This window comes from Macrobrachium nipponense, chromosome 6 (assembly GCF_015104395.2).
Source record: "Macrobrachium nipponense isolate FS-2020 chromosome 6, ASM1510439v2, whole genome shotgun sequence".
Classification (NCBI taxonomy): Eukaryota; Metazoa; Arthropoda; class Malacostraca; order Decapoda; family Palaemonidae; genus Macrobrachium; species Macrobrachium nipponense.
In genome coordinates, this window is record NC_061108.1 from 30,659,069 (window position 1) to 30,686,449 (window position 27,381).

Sequence of the window (27,381 nt, forward strand, 5' to 3'; positions counted from 1 at the left end):
ACCTTCGGTCAAACCAGCAGGTGGGAGACGAAACTTATGGGTGACATTAAAACAAGGGGCGTGCATACATATTTTCCACTTCTTTTGGATATAGCGACTATAGACATGTATTTACTGGATTCGATTGACTCGAGACTTAGACTCGAATTAGCGAATAATAACTGGGTTATGGGCGCCCACACAGACGGACATTTAAATGTGATGAATGTAGAAAAGGCTAAATTATGGATCAATAGAGTTACCCCACATTATAACGCAATGTCAGCTTTAAATGAGGCGATAGCAGTTAATCCTATACAATATATATTTGATAAGACTTTATACAAGACATACGTTATTGGGCAAAATGAAAATTCGATTTTAATTGATCAGCCTTTTAACAGTTGTATACCTCAAAAAATCACATTGGCCATGATTGATATGGAAACATTTTCAGGTGATTATGCGGCCAATAGCCTATATTTTCAATCTTTCGATTTAAATAATATACATATTACCGTTAATGGGAATACTGTATATAATATTCAATGTAGTTTCCCTAATACCATCATGCAATTATATCACGAGATGCAGAAAAGTATAGGGGGTGGCGGTGATATTCTGATCACTTATGATAGTTTTAAAAATGGTAGAGCTATTTACTGCTTTAATTTTGTGGTGGAAGATGTTGATTCCACGCCCGTGGAAATTTCGGCAAACATGCGAATATCGATCAGGCTGGGTACGGCTACGCCTAACCCTTGCATTATTTTACTTTTCGGGGATACCAAAGGTATTTTAACGGTGGATGCGGATAGGGTTATTCAGTGTGATGTTAGAGGTTAAATGGAATGGATACAAAAGAAATTGAAATAAGTTTAAAAGGTTCACTCGGTGACCGGGTTAAATATTTAGGTGTGTTCGCTTCGGATGAAGTAGGACTATTGACATTGCCAGAAAATAAAATTAAACCTTTAGTTTTTATATCTAATACATTATCTTCGTCTACTGATATTAATATTCTTGGTCATTGGGTATGTTTTTATGTGGAAAAATCACTTAGAAATATAATCTTCTTTTTTGATAGTTACGGTATAAATCCAAAAGTTTATTTGAATGACTTCTCTAAATTTATATATGCGCATCCCGAATATAGCCTATCGACTAATAAAACAAATACAACCCGATAAATCGTACAAGTGCGGTCTTTACGTTAGTTTTTTGTTCATTGCACGAGTTAAATGCATATTTTTCTTTGATTTTTATATTACCCCATTTACATTCTATTAAGGATATATTCTATATATGTATCATACACCTTGAATCACATAACTTTTTTTTTACTTATTTCAGGACGAGCTGTGAGAATCATTCACCCGTGAACGTCGGTGATAAACTGCTAAAACGTCTTAAGGTGGCCTCACACTAGGCCTTTTTTTCTCCAGCCGCGAGCCGTTGCTGCCGAAAATGGACAACTGGGAGCTTTTAGCTCGCGATCTTTGCTTCCCATCTCGACGGGAAGCAGCGAGCCACGAACCGCAAGCGACCGCCAAGTGTAAACAAACAAGATGGCTGCTGCTGATAGGACGTACTCTCAAACCTTTGGCTTCTCTTCTCCTGAGCCACTCTCGAACCCACAAACGTTTTTTGTTACTCTTGCATTCACGTAAGATTCCGAGAAAACAATCATTGCAGCACATCTTGCAACCGTCCGACAATTTCTGGGCGCCATGATGATATCAGCTGATCAGTTTTGTTTACTTTTTCCTACTGCTCCTCGAAACCACGAGGTCCTAGTGTGACTATACAACACTTTTGCTCGCGAGCATCAGCTGGATGCTGGCCAAAACCGCGATCAAGAAATGACTAGTGTGATACCAGCTTAAGTCGTTTCCTCTTAAACACTTTTCGGAATATTCGCCTTATCATAAGGATACACGTGGACGTTATATTGGGATGCGTGCCGAGGCAGTTTTTTACTATGCCCACAATACATTTGAAAGCAAAAACAAGGAAACAGAGAAAAAGAGTGTGTTTCTATGGAATCAGGAACTGTTATTAAATAAATATATAACACATCGGTTTTACATACCTTCACCGGGTTGCTAGTTTCCTTCAGTAGTGGGTGGTGGCGAAGTTGGTCGGGGAGTTGTTGCATCTCCTGCTACTTCTTCTTCTCCTGTTTCATGGTCATGACCCATTTTTACCTTCCTAATAAATGAGTTTGGGGCTCCAACACCATAATAGTAATGGTGTCTGACTTGAGTGGCTACTTCGTCGGCTGACAGTTCACTACTAGAGTTATTTCCCATATCTGAAAGGGAGAAATAATGACTTATATATTCCGCTTCTTTCAACGGGTACATTATTTTATATGAATATCTATTCCACATATAGATGAATCTTATTGCTCTTTTCAATATTTACTATATGTTCAAGTAAATGGAAAGTGTTTTATATGCTACTTACTGGATAGTGATGGAGGGAAATGACGTTCCGGTCAAGAGAAATACTTGTAGGGACGGAGGGTCGGTGAGCTGCTCTTACTCTTATACACTTTAGGTAAGGAATAACATCAATTTTCCTTTGTCGGTTGTATTTATGGTGTTCAGTCGGGAAGTAATAATCAGGTGTGACATACAGTGTTTCGATGAAGTATTGTATTCCAAAGATGAAGTTCACGCCGTGCGGGATTTTCACAGCGATACCGATTTTGAATCATCGTATGACTATGTCAAATATGTTATCTTTCCCGCTGGCATCGGTCAAAGCGGGCGGGTTAACACGGCTTGGTTGAATCAATATTTACCTGTATTAGCTACATTCAGTGATGAAATGGACAAAATTGGTAAAATATGTTGCGAGGCTATAATGAAAAAGAATTTATCCCTGTTGGAGGAAAGATGCGTGGAAGATTTATATATGAGTCATATGTGTGTGTGTGTGGATTACCTTTGGCATGAGGAAATAAGGCTTGTTTATTCGTGTGAGTGTGAATCAGTGGATGACCTTTGGCGTGAGGAAATGATAAGGTTTGTTTATTCGTGTGAGTGTGAATCATGGCTGGGAGTGAGGGAGGATTGATGGTTCGTCACAACTAGTTTGTAATCAGTGTTTGAGATACAGGGAGCTCGGGTTGCGGGGTTTTTGTAGCTCATTAGCTCTTGAAGGATTGTCACATCAAGACGTGAACTCTCGCCATGGCTTCATCAACCTCCTTGTGCAAGATAGTTTTCGGGAACTTGTCTGAAAATAAGTTCAGGAAGAGGAATACGTGTTTAGTAGTGGCCACTAATTGTGTCACCTGCAGGAATTATGGTGTGGTGGCGGACGTTATTTGAGCTTATCCGTATGCCAAGTTGGCAGGTTTTTTATATTCTCGCACTGGTGCATCATATGCCTGTCTTCGTGTTAGGGGTATTGAAGGGTCCGCCATTGTGAAAAGACCTGAAAATATCACATCTTGGGAATGTGACGAAGAAGTTGATCCACCCACCATAGCTACCTTATTAACCCAATACGGTATTGGTGCCCCCATTGAAGATAATGAATACGCACAAAAGAGCGTGGCTTATTCTAAAGATGAAGATCACGCCGATCGTTTGGGCAGAGATAGCAAACTGATGAGGTTCAATCACTTTTTTTCTTTGGTCAAGAAATTGAAGGAAGAATTATTTAAATCATCGTATGACTATGTCAAATATGTTATCTTTCCCGCTGGCATCGGTCAGAGTGGGCGGGTTAACACGACTTGGTTGAATCAATATTTACCTGTGTTAGCTACATTCAGTGATGAAATGAACAAAATTGGTAAAATATTTTGTGTGGCTATAATGAAAAAGAATTTATCCCTGTTGGAGGAAAGTTGCATGGAAGATATATACATGAAAAACTTGTTAGCTAAATTTAAAAGCTTTGAGGTATTAGATGAAACGTCGTCTTTGATACACGGTCAGGAAGCCGTTGGGGAAGACGTATGTGGCATATACTAGGCTTGTGATGTGGCAGTGTGTTTCGATGAAGTCTTTTTTTTGACGTATCTGTACAGTTTTTTTCCATTGTATGTATTTGTATGGAATATTAATTCATTCCCCTGTATTTAGCATTGGTTACAAATATAAAATAACAATTCTGTCTGTCATTTGATTTTTCATTTAACCTCTTTCAAACTCGATATTATACTTATAAATAAACAAAATTGAAATGTGTGCCTGTGTCCTTAGGTATACTTTGGCATGGGAAAAATGGAGATTAAGACTGCTAAATATGTCTCACGTGAGGATGAAGTCAGCTCGTGTGTGTGTGTGTGTGTGTGTGTGCGTGGTTCATCATCGGATAACGTCATCCCTGTCTATTATTGGGGGAGATATCAAATTGATAAATATAAGTCTCACGTGAGGTTGAAATCAGCTGCCAAATATCCTTTTATCATGATACTCTGAGTATCTAAGCAGCAGACGTCACTGGGGTTAGGAAAGTGGAGTCAATTTGGGGTCGGGGGGGGAATGAAATTGTGGTTTTATTCCTGTAGAGTTACGTGACGTCATGGGGGGTAGGGAAGTGGAGTCAATTTGGGGTCGGGGGTTGAAATGGTTTTATTCCCGTAGAGTTACGTGATGTCACAGGGGGTAGGAAAGTAGTGTCAATTTGGGGTTTGGGGGGGGGGGGGATGGTTAGGACATGATGTTTTATTCCCGTAGAGTTACGTGACGTCACAGGGGGTAGGAAAGTGGTGTTAATTTGGGGGGGGGGGTTGAAATGATGGTTTAGTCCCGTAGAGTTAAGTGACGTCATGGGGGGTAGAAAAGTGGAGTCAATTTGGGGTCGGGGGAATGAAATGGTGGTTTTATTCCTGTAGAGTTACGTGACGTCGCGGGGGGTAGGAAAGTGAAGTAAATTTGGGGTCGAGGGGATGATATGATGGTTTTATTCCCGTAGGGTTTCATGACGTCACGTGGCCATGCCCCCACCCCTTTTGGACCTAATGGACGTGCATGAGCTCATCACTAATGTGGAGTCGATTTGGGGTCAAGGGTGGCCACACCCCCTTTTGCACGTCATCTACGTATATGAGTTTATAAGACAAGTGGAGTCGATTTGGGGTCAAGGGTGGCCACGCCCCCTAGAATAGTGGAGTCGATTTGGGGTCAGGGGTGACCATGCCCCCTTTTGGGCGTTTGGCGGGTTGCCCCACCCCTTTTGGGGGTTGCCCCGCCCCTTTTTAGGCCTCACGTTCGTACATGAGCTTATCAGGAGGATGAGGGGGGTGATTAGAAAAGTGGAGTCTATATGGGGTCTTTTCCTCTACTAATATCATAACTGAACTTTGAAATATATTAGCATTGCAACTTAATGTTTTTCATACTTTTGAAAAATAGGTAAACAAAATCATTGTTAATTATACCTCTTAAATTACACTACAAACCAATTTTTCAGTATTCCTTCGAAAATTATTACGAATTTACCGTTCAGTAAACCTTGAGTATGTTCTTTAGGCATCTCTTGAACAGCCTTAAAGACTCATTTGATGTACTTGATAAATTAGAAACTTTGTATCAACTTTCTAAAAAAAAATTAAAAAGATCCCCTCAATCGATCCCATTAATACGCAACCATACATACCTTGAAAATTAACTAATGAGAGATTACAGATTCCGAGAAAGGCCACATGGATCTCACACAGGTGTGGTAGGACGTAAATTACAAGTTTATTAGCTCACCAGTCTGTTCAACCTTGAACTCAGGACAGAGGCAACGACCGATATCTGCGCCAATCTGTTGGCGAAATACCCATGGGCTTTCCATAGATCAGTTTAGACACTGTCAGATCTGATGAAAGTTGAAGATTGATACCATTAGATAAACAAGTTACAAAATATACTAATTGAATTAAAACAGCATTAATAACCAAACTTATAGGAACCCACCAAACCATTGCCTTTTTAAAACTGTTGTAGAGTGAACTCTCATTGAAATAAAATGAAAATAAAATTATCTATAAATATGTAACACTCACTAGCCTTTTTTATTATATACACCTGAATAAACACAGAAGAACACTGCCAATTCATTTGGTTTCAAAGCTTTAGCAAAAAACGGTTAACTTATGGACCAGGCGAAATAGGGTAAACTTATAAACAGTGTCACCCCTTTCTCGAAAGTCAGGAAATCAAATTAACTCTGGTCCATATTATTGACTACCTTGCAGCCTGATAATTTTGACGGTTGACGCAAGGTGTCACCAAGAAAGATAACATTATCTAGTAGAAATTGCTAAAATTACTTGAGGAAATTATTCTTTTTCAGTTAACTAATTATTTGATTTAAATCATTAACGCTAAATACAGTCAAAACAGTTTTAACTTCACCCTATAAGTAAGTCCTGCCTGTAAGTCCCGAGGAAAAGTTAAAACTTAGCCAACCCATAGATCTCAAAAGTGCTCTATAACCTTCGGAAGCCACCTCTAACACTTTTATTACCTTTACAGAATAGGTGTGGTTCTATTCAGTATAACCTTAGGCCTAAATATAGCACTTCCCACCACACTTAATATTCCTAATACCTTTGTAGACTCTAGTGTTTCTATTCAGCTAACATCATGCCTAAATACATTAACACCTGGAAAAACTTAATGATCTCCCATGATCTTGTTCGGCAGGGAAACCCTACCGAAAAAGATCATGGAATTATCCCCATCCCCATCAGGGGTGCGGCCCCTGAAGGGGACGGGGTAAGCTGTCGAGAAGTTTAAGTGAACAAGTGGCCAGACAAATGTGCAACATTTAAAAAACTCACGAGGCACAAAAGTCTGCAACTCCTTATACATGACGAGTAAAGTTCTTGGTAAATGTATCCTTACTTACGAGGGACCTCGATCACGATCCTCAAACGAGTGTTCCTGAGAGAGAATTGTTCTTTTTAATGTCGAGTCTAGTTCATTTTATTTCTACCAATTATTAGGAAACGAAAAACTGAAACCCAGGAAAGTTCCCAGTCCACCAAACCAGGTATTTGTCAGAGAAAGATTTTACAATTAAGCACCCCTCTACTAGATATCATAATTTCCTGGCTATGAAATATGTTCCGTGACTTAACTAAATCAAATTTACAAAAACTCTATTATATCTTTAATACACTGATCGATCACCAAGACATTTCAAAAACCGTTACTGGACATGCAATACGAGATCTATTTACACTATAAGATAACCAACAAAATTTGTATCACTTACGAAATAAAATACCAAATTAAAAACCAACAGTCGAATGTCAAAAATTAATAACTCGTTACTTTACAAGACGGTATGCGTGGTACGAACTTCCAGTCTGCATAAGGACGATTCAACAAAGTTGTTCACCTCAAGTGCAATCACACAGGATAAACAGTTAACCAACATAGTGACTTAAACACGCCTTCTCCCTTCTCCATAGCCGTGGACCCCGCCCAACTCGAAAGTACGTAATTCGTATTACCATGGACGCTAAAGCGTAATTCTTGGTAAGCCCCTCAGCCAAGGATTACGCGTACAAAATCAAAATGTCGTCAGATATTGAGTTTACCGAGGAAAGTATGTTACATCTTCAGACTCAACCTTTCCTCGTGTCACATTGTTTGCTGCGTCATTTCAAAGTTGCTGTGAATGGCCTTTTATTATTATTATTATTAATTAATAGTATTTACCTTCCGCCGAAGGGTATCGTAAGGTTAAAACGTTGCAGCTCTGCCCGTCTCATTTTTTCCCCTTGCCCTTTTTTATTTATCTTGGCCATGATTCCAACCTATGTATCTTGTATTTTATACTTGACAGTTGACTTATCCATATTAGTCAGCTTTGTTGTATATATAAGCGCCCGAATTCTGGTTTTGTACTTTTATTCAAAATCAGACCATCTTCACCAATTGCTAGCTTCGTCACTAATTCACACATGGATTCTCATACTCTCATATTTAGACACAAATGCAATTATATTCATTTTACCTTGGAAATACATCCGTCCCGGCTTAATTCCAGCCTACGCCTTTTGGACTTAACACAGAGGTAGACAATTGATTCAGTCACTGAGCAAAGAAAAGTGTTTCTGTGTTTACTGATTCCTTTGATCGTTATCAAAGATATTATTAAAACAAAATAGTCTTGTTGATCCTACTCATCCGTCTGTCACTTGCAACTTCCATTTCTTGCTTTAGTTGCTTCCCTTAGGTCAATATTTTTGCCATCCTTGTATATGCTTGCGATTGTATCTGTGACTTTCTGTTGAATTCTATGTTTTTGTTTAAAACTAAACAAAAGTCTATAATACTTACTATTAGGGGTTTTATTGTATGCTAATGATGTCTCTTATTCTGCCTCCTGTAGCTACAACATAGCTGGCTTTCCGTGTCTATTAGTTCATTACCCTATTAGTTTTTTTCTTATTTTTCTTTCACTTTTGTTTAATTCTGGTAACATTTTAAGTCTCTAATCAGGTAGTCTGGCCCTGTTCCTATCGTTTACTCACTTTTCTTAGGGACTCTTTAATACTGAGGAAGTATTTTGTTTATCCATTAGTTTCATTAAATAAGTGACATGTTCTCTTAATACTACTGAAATACTATACTAATCTACTTTAAGATAATTACAAGACTCTGCCAACCCCTCTCCATAGTCGTTCAATAGGAAAAACAATTTTCTCGTGTTTGCTATATTTATTCTTTATTATTCATTATTACAACATGTGCTCTTTTTTGTAAAAGGATATTACATTCTTTCTTTATTAATCGTTGCACCTTTTTCTTTTTTCTTTATTATCTGAGGCGTCCTTTAATATTAGTTTTTTCTTGTCTTGTTTACCTATGTAGCTCCTCTTTTTATTCATTGCTCACCCAGTGTTTTTTCTTTCTCCATTCGTTGTTCACCCAGTGTTTTATCTTCCTCAGTACCTATAGCTTGCAGGCTTTAGCAACTTCTCCTCTGCTGCTTCTTTCATTATGGAATCAAGTTCTACTGTCTGCGGATATTTTTGCTTTTTAAAATTCCTTCTAACCTTGTAATGTATTCCCTCAAACTTGCTTCATGGTTGTGGTTATGGTTAGGGGTCGAGGCAATTCCTTTGCAACGGCGCCTCTTAATCTTGGTTTTTTTTTTTTTTTTTGAGCTCTTTCATTTTCTTCTCTTTTTTTTCCACATCATGTATATGGTTTCTTTTCTTATATCATTGTTACCTGTAAACAGAAATTTCCCAACTATGTCACTATCCTTCTCTTTATAGGGTTGCTGTAGCCCAATTGCTTTAACATGTTCTTCTCTATAAGTACAACAATATAAGAGGAAATGAAATGTGTCTTTTACTGTATTATGGCAAAAAGGACAACAGGTGTTCTCATTCTGGTGCCTTTTTGCTGTATTTAGATTAAGAGAGTTGGTTCTGGCTCTGAAGAGAAGTATTGAACAAGTAGAATTATCATAAATTTCTTCATCTTTAATTCTCCTTTCCACATTTTATATATATTCACAGTCACTATATTTTCCAAGTCTTCTTTCCACTTCACTGTGTCCAAGATTCTGGCTTTATCCTTTATTTCTGTTTTGGACATTCCTTCCAATTTTCTTAAATTGATTTTAATTTCATGCATGTACTTTTCCACTGTTTTCCACCATTTTCTTTCCTTTTCTTGCGTATCTGTAATTATTTTCTTCAGTAAGTCTTTCGGTCCATTTAAAGTATTATTTACATAGCTTATCTTGCCACTCATAATTCTACTTTTCATGGAAGATGCTCCTATCTCCACCCTTAATGTGGCTACTACTGTACTTCTACATGCTCCTAATATTTTCCTATATACCCCATTCTTTATTCTTTGCAATTTTTCTGTTTCTGTGTCTGTTAGATTAACTACATTGGTTCCATATAAGACTGATGGTAGAGCTATATTTTTCCAGAATGCTTTACCTATTAGAACTTTGTTACAGCTTTTTTCTATCACGGAATAGGTTAGGTTGGCTAACTTCTGTGCTTTATCCATCATTTCCTTTTTATGTAGCTTAAACAGATTTCTAGGATCGTTTACCTTTATTCCTAAATATGTTATGTTCTCCCTCACTTTTATATTCTCTATCTCTTCTGGTTTATCCTTCATATTGAAAATAATGATGCTGCTTTTCTCTTTATTTATTTCTAGCCCACATTTATTTCCTATATCTATTAAAATCTTTATATTTATTCATGATTCTTCTATATTTCTTGCTAAAACTAACCCATCGTCAGCGAAGAAAAGTGTCCCTATCTTTACTAATTCCTTTTCAAATCCTGTCCCTTCCTCCTCCATTTTCTTAATTATTAAATACGTCATCAATTTGAAAAGCGAAGTAGAACCTGTGCAACCTTGCCTAATTCCACTAGTAATACCCATTTCCTGTTCAACTCCCTCCCCTAGGTCTATTATTAGTGTGCTATCCCCTTCATATATATTAGCTACTGCCTCTATGATTTTTTAATGTATTTTGAACTGTTTCATGACTTCGATCATAACTTCTCGTTTTACTGAGTCAAAGGCTTTACTGTAATCGATAGCTATTACTATTAATGGTTTTCTATTCCTGTAGCTCTCTTCTACACAATATTGTAGTGTAAGGATATTATCTTCAATCCTACTCCCTCCTGTGAATCCTGCTTGTCATTCGTGATCTAGTTCATTCAGTCTGAGGTGTGCTTCTATTTCGTCTTTTATCAGCATCATGAATACTTTGTATGATATATTTAATAAAGCTATTGGCCTTAAATCCTTAGCCCTTGGTTTCCTTTTCTTTTCTATCATTTTCGTTCTCGATTTCTTCCAAGATTCAGTCTTTTCTTTGATTTCCAGCTCTTTGTTGTAACATCTAACTAATACTTCTATACAGGTTTTGCTCTTCATTAATGCTTTGTAAAGCTCTGGTTTGATTCCATCTGGGCCTGCAGCTTTTTTAGCTTTGAGCTTACTTAGAAACGCTATGACTTTTTCCTTGGTTATCAGAGGTTCCTGTATTGGTATTATCTTCCTTTTGCATTCCATCAATAGGTCCATGTGTTCTCTTAGTTCTTTTGGGAATCTAGTGTCTCCAATTCTTATGATATCATCTACTTCTGCCAATTCATTTTCATATTCCATCCTTTTCTCTTCATTCCAGATTTCCTTTATTTTAATTTCGTGTTTGCTGTATATGGTTCTCCAATAATTCACTAATTCATCCTTTGTTTCAGCCTCATTTAGCTTGCTTCCCTGTTCATTATATAAGCGTATAGTTTCTTTTTTTGTTCTTTGCTTATTTCTTAACTTACCAATCTTTTCCCAGAGCTCTTTGTTTTTGTTTCTTCTGTTAGTTTCTTTTCATAAATTGTTATCTCTTCTTTTATTAATAGCTGCACTTCTTTTTTCTTTTGCATATATTTCTTCTCTAGACTTTCCTTTACGACATTATCTCTCTAATTTCTTTTCTTCCTATTCAGTTCCTTCCTTTCCTTGATACCTTTTCTTATTTCTTTACTGAACCAGGGTTGCTCCTCTACTAGCATCTTTCTCCTATATGTTCTCACTAGCTTGTCTTCTGCTACTTCTTTTATTGATAAGTCCATTTTTGTGATTATGTCAATGTCTTTATCTATTAGGATCTCTTCTAGTTTTTTAATAAAGTCATTCAAGTTATCTTCATCTGTTTTGAAGTATTTTACTTCCTCCCATTTACCCTTGTTGAGATTCTTGTTCTGTCCTTTGAATGTTAAGTTAATGGTAATTAGGTTATGGTCTGAGATATCAAATTCATTTTTGTCTTCATCAATTACCATCTCAAAATTTTTATAGAACTTCTCATTGACTAAAGCAAAATCTATTACACTTTTCATCTGCATCCTCTTCCATGTGTAGACTCCAGTGCATCTGTCTTCTGCGTTAAGTAGTATTAGCCTATGCTCATTCATCCATTCTAATATTATTTCCCGTTTCTGTCTGTATTCTGGTGGCCTAAGAAACCTATATGGCCATTAAAATCTAATATTAATAAGGATTCTTGGTCGTTTATGCTTTTAATAATGTTTTCACATTCAAATTTTATTGCTTTATCTCTATTGTTATCCTCCTCTGTATTTCCTACTGATAAGTATAACAATAAAATATGAATAGTATTATTGTATATTTTACATTTGGCATACAATAAATCTTTGCTAATGGTCTCCACCTTGTTTAACTCTGTGTTATCACTGTTTCTATACAGCATCATTAACCCTCCTCCTTTTTTGTCTTTCATCTCCTTCATATTTTCTATTTTATTTATACCTTTACTTAATGCTAACTTGTCTAGTTTCTGATGAGTTTCAGTTAAACAAAATATCTTATTATCGTTGTCTATAACACTTTCTATTTCTGCTAACTTTTGTCTAGTTAAACATTGTATATTTATCATATATATTTTAAACTGTATTTCAACTTTTTTTATTTGGGCTCCTTGGTTAATGTATTATTTTTATCTCCGTTTATTACATTTCTCCTGATGCCCCCTCCAGACACTGAAAATTTTCATTTCTGATCAGTTTACCCTTTCTAATGTCCCATCTCTGTTCCCCCTTTCTTTCTTGTCTTTAAGTTCCTGTCTCAATATCTTATCCTGTTCTCTTTCTCTGTAGGTTAGGTCTGGTGCTATGAATATTCTATAGTATCCTACCTCTTGCTTCCCATTGAGAATCTTGGCTTTACCCATTACTGCCCATTTTTCCCTTTCACTTTTCATCTTGACTAAAATAGGTCTTGGTCTAGGTTCTGTGTCTCTATCCTGGTCCCCTGTAGTAGTATTGGGTGCCTGCATCATATCATTTCTTCCTAATCTACGTACTTCTACTATTTCAATGTCCCTTAGCCCCAGTTCCTCGTTGAACAGCTTGCTACAGGTTTCTGTGTCGTTTCTAAGCCTAGTTTCATCTGATTTGATCCGACTTTTTTGTCTTCTGCTAGCATCTGCTATATCGTACCTAGCTAGTAAGTATCATTCTTATAATTTTTTGTCTTAAACGAAAAAAATTTTATCAACCAATATGAATATTTATTCAAATAAATATGCTTTTTTAAAAGTAATAGATTATATCAAATGTGCGTGCCGGAGAAAAAGAGAGGCATAACAACTAACCAGGCTCAGTAGTCGGCTAGTCGCTAAATAGCGGAAGAGCTAGTACCTCTCTCACCACTTGTAAACAAAAATGAACAGCTTTAGAAAATTAACGTCGCTTCATCGCGTCTTCCCTCGATTATCAGCAACGGCTACTCAGCAAATCCAGCCACTGAGATTATCTTCTCATTTTACCTATCATCCTGACACAGTTCCAGAATCAGAAGGTAAATTTACATCTGAAGGGCTCTAATCGTCAGGGACGTAAGTCTCCATGGCGAGCCTTCAGTGAGAATACCTGTGTGTGAAAATGCAACCTGCCTTCACCTTTATTTGTTTAGATTTGTCCCAATAATCCAGTATATATTAGCTGTCATTTAAAACCATGTCTAAGTTATGTGAAATGAATTAGTGTGGGATGGTAGGTTACCCTGTGCGTGACTGCTGATCATTGCCTCGTAAACGGACCGGTAGGGTAGAAAATTACGTAATGACGTAAACTGGTAGCGTAGACCTTCTGACTCAGGCTAACATGTTTTTTTTTTCGGATTGCTCTGCCTAACTGGTGATTTTTGTATTCCTGACAGTTAGTACTGTTGGTGTAAGCAGCCTTCGTTTTCCCCAACTTACCATCCCTACCTAGGCTATCTTGTTTATTTTATGTCTATTGAACACATGAAAAACAAGCAATAAGGAACACAGTCTACTAGTACTGGCCGAGACAAGTTATTCTTCAAGTATACACTCAGGTTCCAATGGAAAAGCATTAAAGATTAAGGTATTACCTAATTTAAGAGATCAGAGCCTTCTCTACTTAACTTTCAAACATCCATATAGTACCTAATGTTCCCTGCTTCAAAGTTGAGAACCCTGTATGTTCATCATCATCATCCTTATCCTTATCCCTCATTTCTTATAGCCTCAAGCAAGTCATAGATTTTCCATCCCAATTCATGTTTGGGTTACCTGCTACTTTTTTCCCTTGATTAGTTTTACCTATCAGGATTTCTGTTGCTCAGATACAACTTCTTATTTTCATATTAGAGCAATGGACTAGCCTTCTTTCTTGTTCACAGAGGTTCCAGTGGATCTGTAGTGTTCATTTAGTCAGTCTGAGATTTTTGGCAGCTTGATCCTCTTGGTACCAAATACGTATTGAATTAAAAAAAAAAGTAATTAAGACCACATCTAAACTAGTAATGAGTGTTTCACAATAAAGGTAATACAGTAATCAGGGTCGTCTTAATTACATTTATTGAAAACATATACAATGTCCTTTTATGCACCACCCTTTGTGCACCATTTTTACTTTTATGTTTGTTTAAGAAATTTGCTACATAAGAATACAGTATTTTTTTTTTAATTCATGCCTTATTTCTTAAACCTGTGATATCTCGAGCATTGACTGTTAGTGATCTTATTTTATGTTATGTATTTTTTAAGAAATTTGTGTAACATAAGAATACAGTATATTTTTTAATTCATGCCTAATTACTTAAAGCTTTGATTTCTTGAGCATTTACTGGAAATTATCTTATTTTTTTACAGGTGAAACAGCCAGAATCAATCTCTTCCAAGCTGTAAATCAAGCCTTGGATACTGCCCTTCGTACTGATGACTCTGCAGGTAATTTTTGCATAGCTTTCTTTAATTGGTTGAATGTTATGTACAGTTGCTGTCCCCTGTAGTTACACGAAAAGTGTATCCCTGTACAAACTTGTTTTAGAATGGACCCCGGCACCAAAATGTCCATCGACCAGTCCAGATAAACCATTCCTCCAAACAACCTGTATTACGACTCACAAAATCTTGAAAGAGCCCTTAAACTGTCAGTATTTTTGTCCCTTTTATATATGTAGTATTTGGTTTGGAAGAAAACCACTAGCAACCATTCTATCCTGTTGAAGTGATCAAGTTGTGTGCACACCATGAATAGCAATGCATAATTTAGCCATTCACAATCAGAGGAAGAGTCTGTAGAACTATATGAAAGATGGGGAGATAGTATGTAAAACAGTAAAATGGTTGGAGAAAGAAGCAAAGGGTTAAAATGTAATCATGTGAGTGATCACAGGGAATTAGTAGGAAAGATGTTGGTTGAACTCAGGACTTCCTAGAGTGTATTAAGTTTAACATGACGGTATCTCCTTCTCAATGCACCCCTCTTTTCATGTAGTGTCAAGTAGAATTTAGAAGGAATGTGCAAAACTAAAACAAAAGAGCAGATTGGGATGATTGAGAAGGAGCACCATGTTTCTGAGGAAGGACAAGTCTTAGAAGAGGTAAAACGTTCATCTTTTTGGGACGTATTGGAATTTAAGGCAGGTATTGCTATGGCAGTCAGGAAAACAGTATCAAAACTGGGTGAAGTGGATAGAAATTGCTATAGTAGTCTGTCGAGTGTACTTAGTCAAGAGAGGGTAGGGAGGGTTAAGCAGTGATGATACCAATCTTAGATGAGCAGCTCCTCTGATGTAACCTTCCTCTGCTTCTGTGGTGTCTCATCTTCCTTCAATGTTTCGTCATCCGCTGCCCTTTGCTTTGGTTCCCTTTTTGGTACATGTATGAAATAAACTTATCACAATTTTGTTTGAAATATGATTAAGCCTACTCTTACACTTAGTAATTTCTGCTTTTGTAAGAGTAGTCTGCTCTGTGACACATCATGGATGGGATTATGACGTCATGGCTAGTTCTTATGACAACATAATTTCATACAATCAACTTACCTGTCAGATATATACATAGCTAAGACTCCGTCGTCCCCGACAGAAATTCAAATTTCGCGCCACTCGCTACAGGTAGGTCAGGTGATCTACCGCCTGCCCTGGGTGGCAGGACTAGGAACCATCCCCGTTTTTCTATCATATTTTCTCTGTCGCCGGTGTATCAACATTGTTGTTATTACCTCCTGACTTGGATTCTCAACATTTGATCAACGTTTTTCGGCTTTTTGGTGACGTATTTGGATCGTGTTTTGGCATTCGCTACTGTGGACTGTTTTTGGAATAACTCTTTTGGATTTTTCTCAGTATGTCTGATTCTAATGTGAGTGTGAGAATGTGTAGTGAATGTAGGCTGCAGGGTGAGGATACCGAAAGCTTCGGTTGATCCTCACACTGTATGCCGTAAATGTAGGGGGGTTCAGTGTCTGCTATTAACACTTGTAAGGAATGCGAGGGTTTTTGAATGCGAAGAATGGAAGACTTGACTTCTTATTTGAGAAGTTAGAGAGGGATAGAGTTAGACGACTGAAAGGTGTGAATTCAAGGCCTATTGAGCCTTTCACTGATAATTCTAACCCTACTACGGTAGATTCTCCCTATAAATCTCATTCTCAGAGTGTCTTTCGGATTCGGCATCGGAAATCGCCAATCTGAAAGCGACTATTCGAGACATGAAGTCCAAGATGGCGGACTCGAAAGGTAAGCTAGTGATAGTGAACATTTTAGTGAAGTGAGTCCTATCAGTGTTGTGGAGGGGGCGTTTGATCGTCCCTGCGGCGCTCCCAGGCCTAGACCTCTTCCAAGCTCACATGCCCAGAGGAGAAGGAAAGTCGAAAGCCTTAAGGAGGTCGTGGGGAATCCCCAACGGTCAGACGTCCCTTCAGCTAGCTTTGCTTCATGGCAGCCAGCTCAAGGGCGCTATAGAAAAAGCGTCCTTCGCGAGTGTTTTCTCGTCCTCTCCCTCTCCCTCACCTAAACGAGGTGGAAGGAGTCGAACTTATCGAGACCGCTGAAGCGTCATATGAAGCAAGACATTGATTCAAGCCCGGAGCGCTTCTCGGATGACGCCCCGTCTGCTATTAAGAAGGCGAAGGTGGCGTCAACGTCATCTGACGCTTATGAGGAAGTACCCCATCATGCTTCTTCCCCGAGTGATGACGAGAGGCGTCATGCACTAGACGTAGGAGAAGCGTCAAGAAAGATTATTATGGCGGTTCAGGAACAACTGTCATCTTGTGGGAGTGGGAGTTTTTAGCGCCCCGTCGGAAGGACGTGACGCTTCCAATTAAGAAGTCTCGTCCTCTCGCACCTGCTCGAAAGACGTCTTTTAGAAGTGAAGCGTCAATTCAAGAGGATCTTAGACTCGTGACGCTCCGTCCAAGATTGTGGACACCCGGCCCGAGTAGGAAAGCCCTTAGAGAGCGAAGCGTCTTCCAGACGCGAAGCGTCATCAAGACGTCAACAAGAGACGTCATACATGACGCTCGGAGAGCGGGAGGGGGGGAAGCGTCATACAAGACGTCTTCTAAAGCGCGAGAGAAGCGCAGGTTGTGACGCCTTCCAAGTCGATCAGAACGGGAAAAAGGAAAGACTTTCATTCCCTTAGCCCCTCTCCGATCAGGAGTTGTCTCCTCCAGAAGAGGAAAGTTCTGAAAGGAGAACAGAAACTCAGGATTATCACGAGTTGGAACAAAAACTCGGATGATGACGATCATGGAAGAAAGAGGGCTTGTCCACTATAAGGTGTTGACTACCCTGCTTCTGGAGGAATACGGAGACGAGTTGACTCCGGCTGCTCCTCCTTCTCCGCGCTCGCTCTTTTCGAGTGCGAAGGCGAAGAAGCCTTCGTCTTTTCTGAAGATGAAGCCCACCATCTCGATGAAGCGGGCTTTACACGCCTTAGACGCCTGATGATGAAGTCGAAGAAAGAACTTAGTCAGGACAGTATTTTGCATGCCTCCAGCAAGGTTAGCTGGGAAAAGAGGCATATGGTACAGACGGGGGAGGATATGGGTATCGCTCTCCCTTCTACTACAGAGGCAGACTTTTCGACGTTAGTTGACGCTTCAAGGCGTCCAAGTCTTAATTCTGCTCGCATTACTTGGAGTATTTCGGAACTGGATCATCTCCTCAAGGGACTTTTCCATGTATTGGAAGTCTTCAACTTCTTAGATTGGTCCCTTGGGGTGATGTCCAAGAAAGCTCACGATTCGCAGGGAATCGAACCTGAAGCCCCCTGTTATGCATTTGTCTTGCATCGACAAAGCAGTACAGGATGGATCTTTGGAAGTCTCTTCATTATTTGGAGCAGGTCTTTTGAAGAAAAGGACAGTGTATGGGCGCCTCTTCTTAACAAAGGCAGTCTCGCATGCTCAGAGGGGCAGCTCTACTATATGCACCTTTGTCGGACTATTTGTTCCCTTCTAAGTTAGTGAAGGACGTAGCTCACTCTTTAACTGAGAAGGCGACACAGGATCTTCTGACGCAGTCAGCTAGGAAGAAGAAACCTGCTTTAGTTTCGGACAAGAAAGAACCTAGCACTTCTAGGCAGCCCTTTCGAGGTGGTCCGATCTCCAGACCTCAAGAAGGAAGGCTCCAGAGAGAAGAGGAGGTCCGCCTTTCGTCCCTTTAAAAAGGGAAAATGAAACATTTCTCCCTTCCAAGCACCAGTAGGTGCCAGGCTCCTGGGATTCGTGGAGGCCTGGACACTGATAGACCCGAGGACGCGTCTTCACTAAATAATCATAAGGAATGGATATCGGTATTCCCTTTCCTGAAATACTCCGCCCCTAACGTCAATACCAAGGGAACTATCAGCCAAGTACAAGGATCCTGTGCTGAGGGATACTCTTCGATCGATGGTGGAACAAATGTGGGACAAGAGTGCAGTAGAACTAGTACTGGATCAAAACTCCCCGGGGTTTTACAATCGCCTTTTTCTAGTGGCGAAAGCCTCGGGAGGCTGGAGACCAGTACTAGACGTCAGCGCTCTGAACAAATTTGTTCAGAAGGAGAAGTTCTCCATGGAGACTTCTGCTTCAGTCCTAGCGTCATTACGACAAGGAGATTGGATGGTGTCTCTAGATCTCCAAGACGCCTACTTTCACGTCCCGATCACTTCGCGAAGAAGTACCTCCGTTTCATGACGGGGGAAGGATCTTTCAGTTCAGAGCCTTGTGTTTCGGCCTGTCCACAGCTCCTCAGGTCTTCACAAGCCTGATGAGGAATGTGGCGAGATTTCTTCATCTCAAAGGAGTGAATGTCTCGATGTACCTAGACGACTGGCTCATCAGGGCCAGATCGGAGAGACAGTGTTTGGAGGACCTAAAGTTAACTCTGGATTTGACCAAGGCGTTGGGATTGCTTGTGAACCTCGAGAAGTCTCAGCTGACCCCAGACAAGACTAGTCTATCCGGGGATTCGGATGGATTCTCGGGTTTTCGAGTTTTTCCTTCACAAGAGAGAACCGCAAAAGGTTTGAGGATAATCTCTCTCTTCTTAGAGAAGCAGCAAACGTCAGCGAGGGAATGGTTGAGCCTCTGGGGACGCTTTCCTCGCTGGAAAAAAATTCTTCCCTCTCGGAAGACTTCATATCCGTCCACTTCAATTCTTCCTCAAGAAGTCTTGGAGCTGGAAAAACGGACAACTGTCGGACGTTTTTTCCCAGTTCCAGTGGAGGTAAAGGCACACCTACAGTGGTGGTTGCTACCTCTGGAAGAGAACAAAGGGATCTCTCTAAGATCACAGAACCCAGACCTAGTGTTGTTCTCCGACGCGTCGGAGACGGGTTGGGGAGCGACATTAGGCTCGGAGGAAGTGTCAGGCACCTGGGAACCAGCACAGGTGTCCTGGCACATAAATTGCAAAGAGCTCTTCGCCGTACACCTGGCTTTGAAGAGCCTAGAACCTCTGGTGATGAGACAAGATAGTGCAAGTAAACGTGGACAACACCACCGCACTTGCCTCATTCGGAAACAGGGAGGGGACACACTCCTCGTTCCTTTACGAACTCACGAGGGACCTATTCTTTGGACGTCTCACAGGAACATCTCCCTGCTGACAAGGTTCGTACAGGGAGTAAGGAATGTGAGGGCGGACAGGCTCAGCAGGAGGAACCAGGTCCTTCATACAGAATGGACTCTGCACGAGGAAGTGTCTCGATCTCTGGTCTCTGTGGGGAACTCCTCATGTGGATCTCTTCGCAACATACATTTCAAAAAGGCTCCCAGTGTTTTGCTCGGTCGTGGAAGACCCAAGAGCAATTATGGTAGACGCCTTCCTGCTAAACTGGTCTCGAGTGGACGTTTACGCTTTTCCCCCATTCAAAATCCTGGGGTTAGTATTGAAAAAGTTTTGTGGCGTCAAAAGAGACGAGGATGACTTTAATAGCCCCCTTTTGGGCCGGCCCAGGAATATTCACGGAGGTGGTAGAGTGGATCGTAGACTTTCCAAGATCCCTACCAGAGGACGGATCTTCTCAAACAACCACACTTCAAGAGGTACCATCAAACCTCCCCGCTCTCGCTCTGACTGCCTTTCGACTATCGAAAGACTTGTCAGAGCGAGAGGCTTTTCTCGCGAAGTGGCAAGCGCGATCGCGAGAGCTCGCAGAACCTCCACTACGAAAGTATACCAGTCGAAGTGGGAGGTCTTTAGAAGGTGGTGTAGAGCCAAGAAGTTGTCCTCCTCCTCTACCTCTATAGCGGAAATTGCTGATTTCTTGCTATTCCTGAGAGTAAAATCTCATCTAGCCGTATCCACAATAAAGGGATACAGGAGTATGCTCTCGGCTTGTATTCAGGAACAGAGGTTTAGATCTGGCAAATAACAAAGAGTTCCACGATCTCATAAGATCTTTTGAGACTTCAAAGTCTAAGGAACCAGTACCTCCGAACTGGAACTTGGACGTAGTCCTCAAATATCTGTCTTCGGATAGATTCGAGCCTCCGCATCGGGCATCATTTAGAGACATAACTAGAAAATTTGCCTATTCTTTTATCGTTAGCGACGGCAAAAAGATTAGTGAGTTACAAGCTCTGCAGGATAAAGTAGGATTCAAGGGAGACTCGGCGATTTGCTCGTTTAAGACTCTGTTTTTAGCGAAAAAACGAGAACCCACGAATCCCTGGCCTAGGTCATTCGAAGTCAAAGGAATGGTCTAGTCTCGTAGGCAGAGAAACAGAGAGGTCTCTATGCCCTGTTAGAGCTCTGAAGTTCTATCTTCAGAGGAAGCGTCAGTTGGGAGGCTCTAGACAAGGTCTTTGGTGCGCGGTAAAAGACCCCACAAGACTGATGTCAAAGAATGCTCTAGCGTTCTTTGTAAGAAACGTCATTACGGACGCTCATAAGGTCTGTCCGGACGAACAATTACAACTACTGAGGGTAAAAGCTCATGAAGTACGAGCGGTTGCGACGTCTCTCTCGTTTATTTAAGAATATGTCGCCTTAAAAAAAACCAAAAAATTATAGATACGACATATTGGAGATGCAACTCAGTATTTGCATCTCATTACTTGAAAGACGTGCGTGTGACGTATGAGAAGTGCTTTTCTCTAGGTCCTATCGTATCGGCAGATACGATTCTGGGTACGGGAGCCGACACCAATCCTGTTAAAATGTATATACTGTTTCTTCTGTTTGGATATGGTCGAGAATCTCTTTCGAACAATGGAGGATTCAGGCTCGCACGGGCGGCCGTCTATGTTGTTCATAAAGAAATTCTCGTCATATCCAATTAGTTGAGTATAATTTTTTTTGAAAAAATTATGTATGTGTGCGTAGTGGTTTTTGAGTTACGTTGTTGTGACGAGTTCGGGGATAACTCGTAACAATCCTTAGTTCTAACACATGGTTAGGATCAGGTGTCGGGATTGGTTGTGTGCTCCTTCATAAGGTGTATTGTCATATAAATGGATCAGCAAAACACCCATTGACAAAGTCCTTTTAGGCTCTGCTGAGTAAGTGGGTAAGACCCCCATCGGCCAAAGAAACCCACAAGAACTCTTGGCCATAGATCACATATCTCGCTAAAGTTTCTTGAGGTGATGCAGACTACTGGGCAAACACCCACCAAGTCTACCACCTATCAGGTAGGAACCAAGGTTTTATTTATACCTACAACATATGTTGTTTACCTGTCTATTCCATATAGTAGCTGTCTCTTACTTACCACCGAAGGGTGCCAATCAGCTATGATATATCTGACAGGTAAGTTGATTGTATGAAAATGATATTGTTATGTTATAATAAAGTTTCATACATACTTACCTGGCAGATATATACAATTAAAGGCCCACCCAGCCTCCCCGCAGGAGACAGGTGGAAGAGAGAAAATATGATAGAAAACGGGGATGGTTCCTAGTCCTGCCACCCAGGGCAGGCGGTAGATCACCTGACCTAACCTGTACGAGTGGCGCGAATTTGAATTTCTGTCGGGGACGACGGAGTCTTAGCTATGTATATATCTGCCAGGTAAGTATGTATGAAAACTTTATTGTAACATAACAATATTCATTTTCGATTGATCGACTCAGCATTTCAAGAGAAGTCTGACCAGTCTCCTGCTATCTCAGATGTTTGGGTTTATGGGGATTCTCCGCTGTTTCTTCACATGTACGTTTACTGTGTTGTGGCCCTCAGGTTGTGGGTAGGATAGAAGTCGAAAAAGAAGGAAACCTCCTTTTGCCATTGTTATCTCTGCCTTCTATTATCGGTGCTCTCCTTCATCTACGGACTGGGGTTTGTTTTCGTGTTGTGGGTTTCTCTCTAAGACCCTGCAGCACAGAACGCCAGGTGCAAGATTTCCCCAGATACAGCAAGTTGAAGAGGTAACCTGTGTCACCTTGTCCGAGTTCTTTTCTCTTCAGTAATTAAGATGCGTCTTTAAGCTTTACATTATTTTGCTCAGTAATGTCACCATGGTGGTTCCTTTGTCAAGAAAAGGGTTAGCCTGGTTGGTGTCCTATCATCATTGGCTAGATCCTTGGTTGAGTAGCATACTGAACTTATGTCATCATAGGGGAATCTTCTCGTAGGATGTCTCTCTGTTGGCGATGCACTTTCCATTGGCAGTGTGTGGATCAATGTCTACGGTGTGAATTCCTTTGACAGTGTACAAGTTGACAGTAGGGTACTTTGTACATAATCTGCATAGAGTGTCATATCATAGGACATCTCTTGGAGTTATCCTATCATCTCTGTCTACTTGGGAGTCACGTTAGACCTCATTGATATACAGTTCAACAGGAAGTTAGAGGTCTATTGTTCAGTGGTCTCAGATCCATTTGCTGGAGGCAGAGGATGCCCTTCAGCATACTTAGGACAACCTGGAAGTTTACACCTTCCCTCCTTTCTGCCTGATCCTTCATGTCCTGAACAGAGTAATGGATTCCAAGAAGCTTAGGATGACTGTAGTAGCTCCTTTGTGGCTCCAAGCAGAGTGGTTCCTGGATCTTCTATCTCTTCTCTCAGCAGTGCCGAGAGTTTCCCCCTTGGCACAACCTTCTCTGCCAACCTCATTTGGAGAGGTACTACTAATTGGTAGGGTCCTTATCACTTCAGGAGACTGTCCAGTATCTCTTAGGAGTGAGAGATCTTTCTCGCAAAGCAGTGACTCAGATGTCCGGCTACCTCAGGAGATCTTCATCAACTTTGTACAAGGGCAAATGGGCCATCTGCTGTAATTGGTGTCATCGATGGGGTTATTCACCACTTGGAACTCCTGCTCAACAGATGTGAACTTCCTGATCTTTCTCAGAACAGAGAAACTTCTTTCTGTTTCTGCTGTCAAGGGATTAGTTTGTCTGAAAGATGTGGACATCATTTCATCCTGGGTATTCTCTATGTTGTTCATTAGCTTTTTGGAACAGTCTTGTTGTTTCACTTAGGGAACTCAAACCTCCTATGTAGGACGCTTCCTCTGGTGCTGAAGTAGTTTTCTCTGATCTCTATTCGAGCCCCTGCATCAATCGTCAGACAGGGAACTGACTTAGAAAACAGTTTTCCTTCTGTCCTTGGCTTCTGAATTATGACATAAACGCACCAGGGGTCAGGGGTCAGTAGCTTTCAAATTTGTCCTGGAATTCATGCTACGACTCAAAATCCTGTGGCTTACGATGACAAATTTACCTAATTTTCTGTTCCTTCCCTTAAGGAATTCATTAACAATGACTCTCAAGTGTTACTGCTTTGCCCTATCAGAGCACTGCGTTGTTATCTATAAAGGACTTGTTACCCAAGACCTAGGTGTTGTAGACTTTTTGTTAGCATGAACCAAGTCGATGAAGAGGTGTCCAAGAATACCGTTTACTTTAGTTACGTGAGGTGGTTAGGCAAGCCTACTCCTCATCATCAAGTTCTGTCACCAATACTCTGCATCCAAGAGCACATGAAATGTACCAAGTTGCAGAGAGATAGCAGTTGGAAAATATTGTACTTTGAGAACTTGAAGACAATATGAAGGTAAATAGTGTGGAGCAGTTTGTTAGAAATGCAGTAGGTTTGGAAGTAGAAGGATAAACCAATTAAAAATACCTAAAAAATCATGGAAAAGGTTATTGCTGGAAACCAGATAATAATCAAGCAGAAACTGAGTAGGCAGAAGACATTAGTGAGAAATATTTCATGTCTAACCCCTAAAGTGAAAGTATGATAGAAATTTAATAATTGTGGTTAGATTATTTTAAAAAGACCATATTACTGATGTTGAAATTTTTAAAACAGGATGAAGTATTGTATTTTGTAATCTTTTGTTAGCTTTCGGTTCTTAAGTGTTGATTGCATTTGTATTTTTTAACTAATCTGTGATGAGTACCAAGATTTTAATTATTAAGAAGTTGGTATACATTTAGGGTACAAATTTCTAACTCTTGTGAGCTAGATGTGAACTGGTGGCCTCACTAGAGATTAAGGGCAGATGTTGCCATTCATTTTAATGTCTAATGCTGTAGTGTCTGATATACATTCAAACACTACTATAGTACATAGGTGTTGCCTTTTTATTTAAGTAGACCTTTAAATTATATTGATTTTAATGATGTTGATTAAATTGGTTTTTATTTGTTTCATCTTGTTAAATCCAAACACAAGAATTAATCGAAGTGTGATGTGTTCCAGTTCCAAGTGTAGAAAAGATCATTTTAATACTGTAGGTGTAAAGGTCACCCTCTACTTACCCAGGGTAGCAACTTGATTCTGCCATACAAAGATTAGGTAAGAATAGAAATGCTGTTTATGCATCTGAATTACCTGTGCTCCTTTTCTAAATCCAAACAAAGAAAAGAGTCCTTCCTTCATTTTCTTGTGTATTGTATCATTTCCACATTATTATGCAAAAAACAAAATAAAACTTAAGTTTTCTTATTGCATCATTTGCAAACTATTATGACCTTTAAATACCAACTTAACCTTCAGTCTTATCTGATACTTAGTTCAATTGAAGACTAACATTGTGCATGTTGACCCTTAAGGACAAACATACTAATACGTATGTATAAAGCTGTCAGAGATATACTAACAGAAATCAGATACCGGTTACCACTTTAGGCTCTTTCCCTTTGTGTTGCTAACTAAATAATTGACCCAAAGATTATGGATTACTTTAAGAGTGCTGAATTATAATTTTAGCAAATTTTTATAGGTATGATGACCTTGAAAATTTTAACAGTGGATAAAAAATGCTTAATATCATATCATCCTTTCAGTTATATTTGGGGAAGATGTTGGCTTTGGAGGTGTGTTCCGATGTACTGTTGACCTTCAAGACCGGTATGGAAAAGATAGAGTCTTCAATACTCCATTGTGTGAGCAAGGTATTGCTGGGTTTGCGATAGGAGTTGCTGTTGGAGGTGCGACAGCCATAGCAGAAATGCAGTTTGCTGACTATATTTTCCCAGCATTTGATCAGGTAAAGTATGTTGTTACTGGTAGTCTCTGTAAGGTTCAAAGTGAGTTTGTGTACTAATGCAAAGCTACTTCTCAAAAACTCATCTGACAAAGCTACTACTTAAAAACTCATGGAAAAAATTTGTAGACGTGCCAGTGGTATTAACGATGAGAATCTTTGGAAAAATTTTATGCAGTATACATTATTGACACTTACAGTGGAATCTTGGTTTTCGTACCAAATTCCCTTACAAAAACCGAAACAATAATTCCCATAAGGAATAATGTAAATACAATTAATACATTCCAGACCCCCAAAAATATTAACAAAAAGTACATTTTATAGAGAATAAACACAGTTTTACATACAGAAGACAATGAGAAATAAATATAAATGACTAATGAAATTAATAAATGAACATTTAACATCACTCTTACCTTTATGGAAAACACTTGTTAGTGTATGGAAGACGGAAAGGAGGGGAGAGGGAGGAGGAGAGGTTATTGTTTGTAAGGGGAATCTCCCTCCAGAAGGACTTCAGGTATCAAGGACCTATCTGGGGTTACTTCTCTTTGTTTTTTACTGGCAGTATCTGAGGTTACTTCCCCCACTTTGTTTTCTACTGGCACTAGGACCAGCTTGAGAGTTACTGGACCCCTGTCAAACAACAAAACTGTCCAGAAACATTTGTTTCTGGCATTTCTTTAAAATTTACCTAAAGTTAAACACGGCATTGTCATTAAACATGTTGGAGGTACCAATTTCAACTTCTTTGTCGGGATGATAATTCATCACAAAATTTTTTACATCATTCCACTTTGCAAACATATCCATAATCCCTGAAGTAGGCACATTATGTATACCCATTCATTTTCTGAATTTTTCAAACAAGCCTCTGCTGGCCTTAAATTCACTAACAGCAGCGCTTGTTCTAAGCATTTTCTCACTGAGATCGGCATGCAATTTCCTCCAACACTTTTGCTACGAGTTCTTTCATAAATTCTAGTGTTTCTCGCCTTTTTTATTGAAGGAGTGGCACTTGGAACTTTCTTTGGCCCCATGATGGCTTATTTAGCAGTTGCACTTGAATAAAAAAGCACAAAAAGTGCAAAAACAAAGAACATAAAAGCAGAATGGGTCATGAAAGAAGATGGGATGCTTTGTTTGGGCGCTCAACTGGGCCCCGGATGGAGGGTAGAAAGAAATTCTATGAAAACCGAAACATACGAAAAGAGTTTCTCGCAATTTTTATAGAAGGGCTGGCACTTGCAACTTTCTTTAAGCCCATGATGGCTTACTTAGCAGTTGCACTTGAATAAAAAAAAAACACAAAAAACAATGAATACAAAAACAGAATGAGTCATGAGAGAACACCCATTCTGCTTTTACATTTGTTGTTGTTTGTACTTTTTTTGTGCTTTTATTTTTATTCAAGTACAACTGCTAGATAAGCCATCATGGGGCTAAAGAAAGTTCCAAGTGCCAGGATCACAGTACATTAAGAAAAATACCTACAAGGTGCTGCTCTTACTGAATTTAAGGCCAGCAGAGGCTGGTTTAAAAAATTCAGAAAGTGAACAGGCTTACATAATGTGCTTACTTCAGTGATTAAGGACATGTTTGCAAAGTAGAGTGATGTAAATGCCTTTTGGAGAATTACCATCCCAACAAAGATGTAAT

At 39.7% G+C, this 27,381-nt stretch overlaps 2 protein-coding genes across 2 annotated transcripts in view; one reads left to right on the forward strand and one right to left on the reverse strand.

Annotated features, from left to right (window-relative positions):
• LOC135216477 (2-oxoisovalerate dehydrogenase subunit beta, mitochondrial-like) overlaps nucleotides 1-8,947 on the reverse strand; it is a 66,376-nt gene extending 57,429 nt beyond the window's left edge. Inside the window, 1 exon segment of the mRNA XM_064251846.1 lies at nucleotides 8,901-8,947. Within this exon segment, the coding sequence (XP_064107916.1) occupies nucleotides 8,901-8,947 (47 nt within the window).
• Nucleotides 8,948-13,121: 4,174 nt separating this feature from the next.
• Nucleotides 13,122-27,381, forward strand: part of LOC135216770 (2-oxoisovalerate dehydrogenase subunit beta, mitochondrial-like) — a 47,470-nt gene continuing 33,210 nt past the window's right edge. The window contains exons 1-3 of the mRNA XM_064252245.1: nucleotides 13,122-13,319; nucleotides 14,641-14,718; nucleotides 25,520-25,722. Coding sequence (XP_064108315.1) covers nucleotides 13,184-13,319; nucleotides 14,641-14,718; nucleotides 25,520-25,722 — 417 coding nt within the window. The 5' untranslated portion in view covers nucleotides 13,122-13,183. The remainder of the gene's footprint in view (nucleotides 13,320-14,640; nucleotides 14,719-25,519; nucleotides 25,723-27,381) is intronic.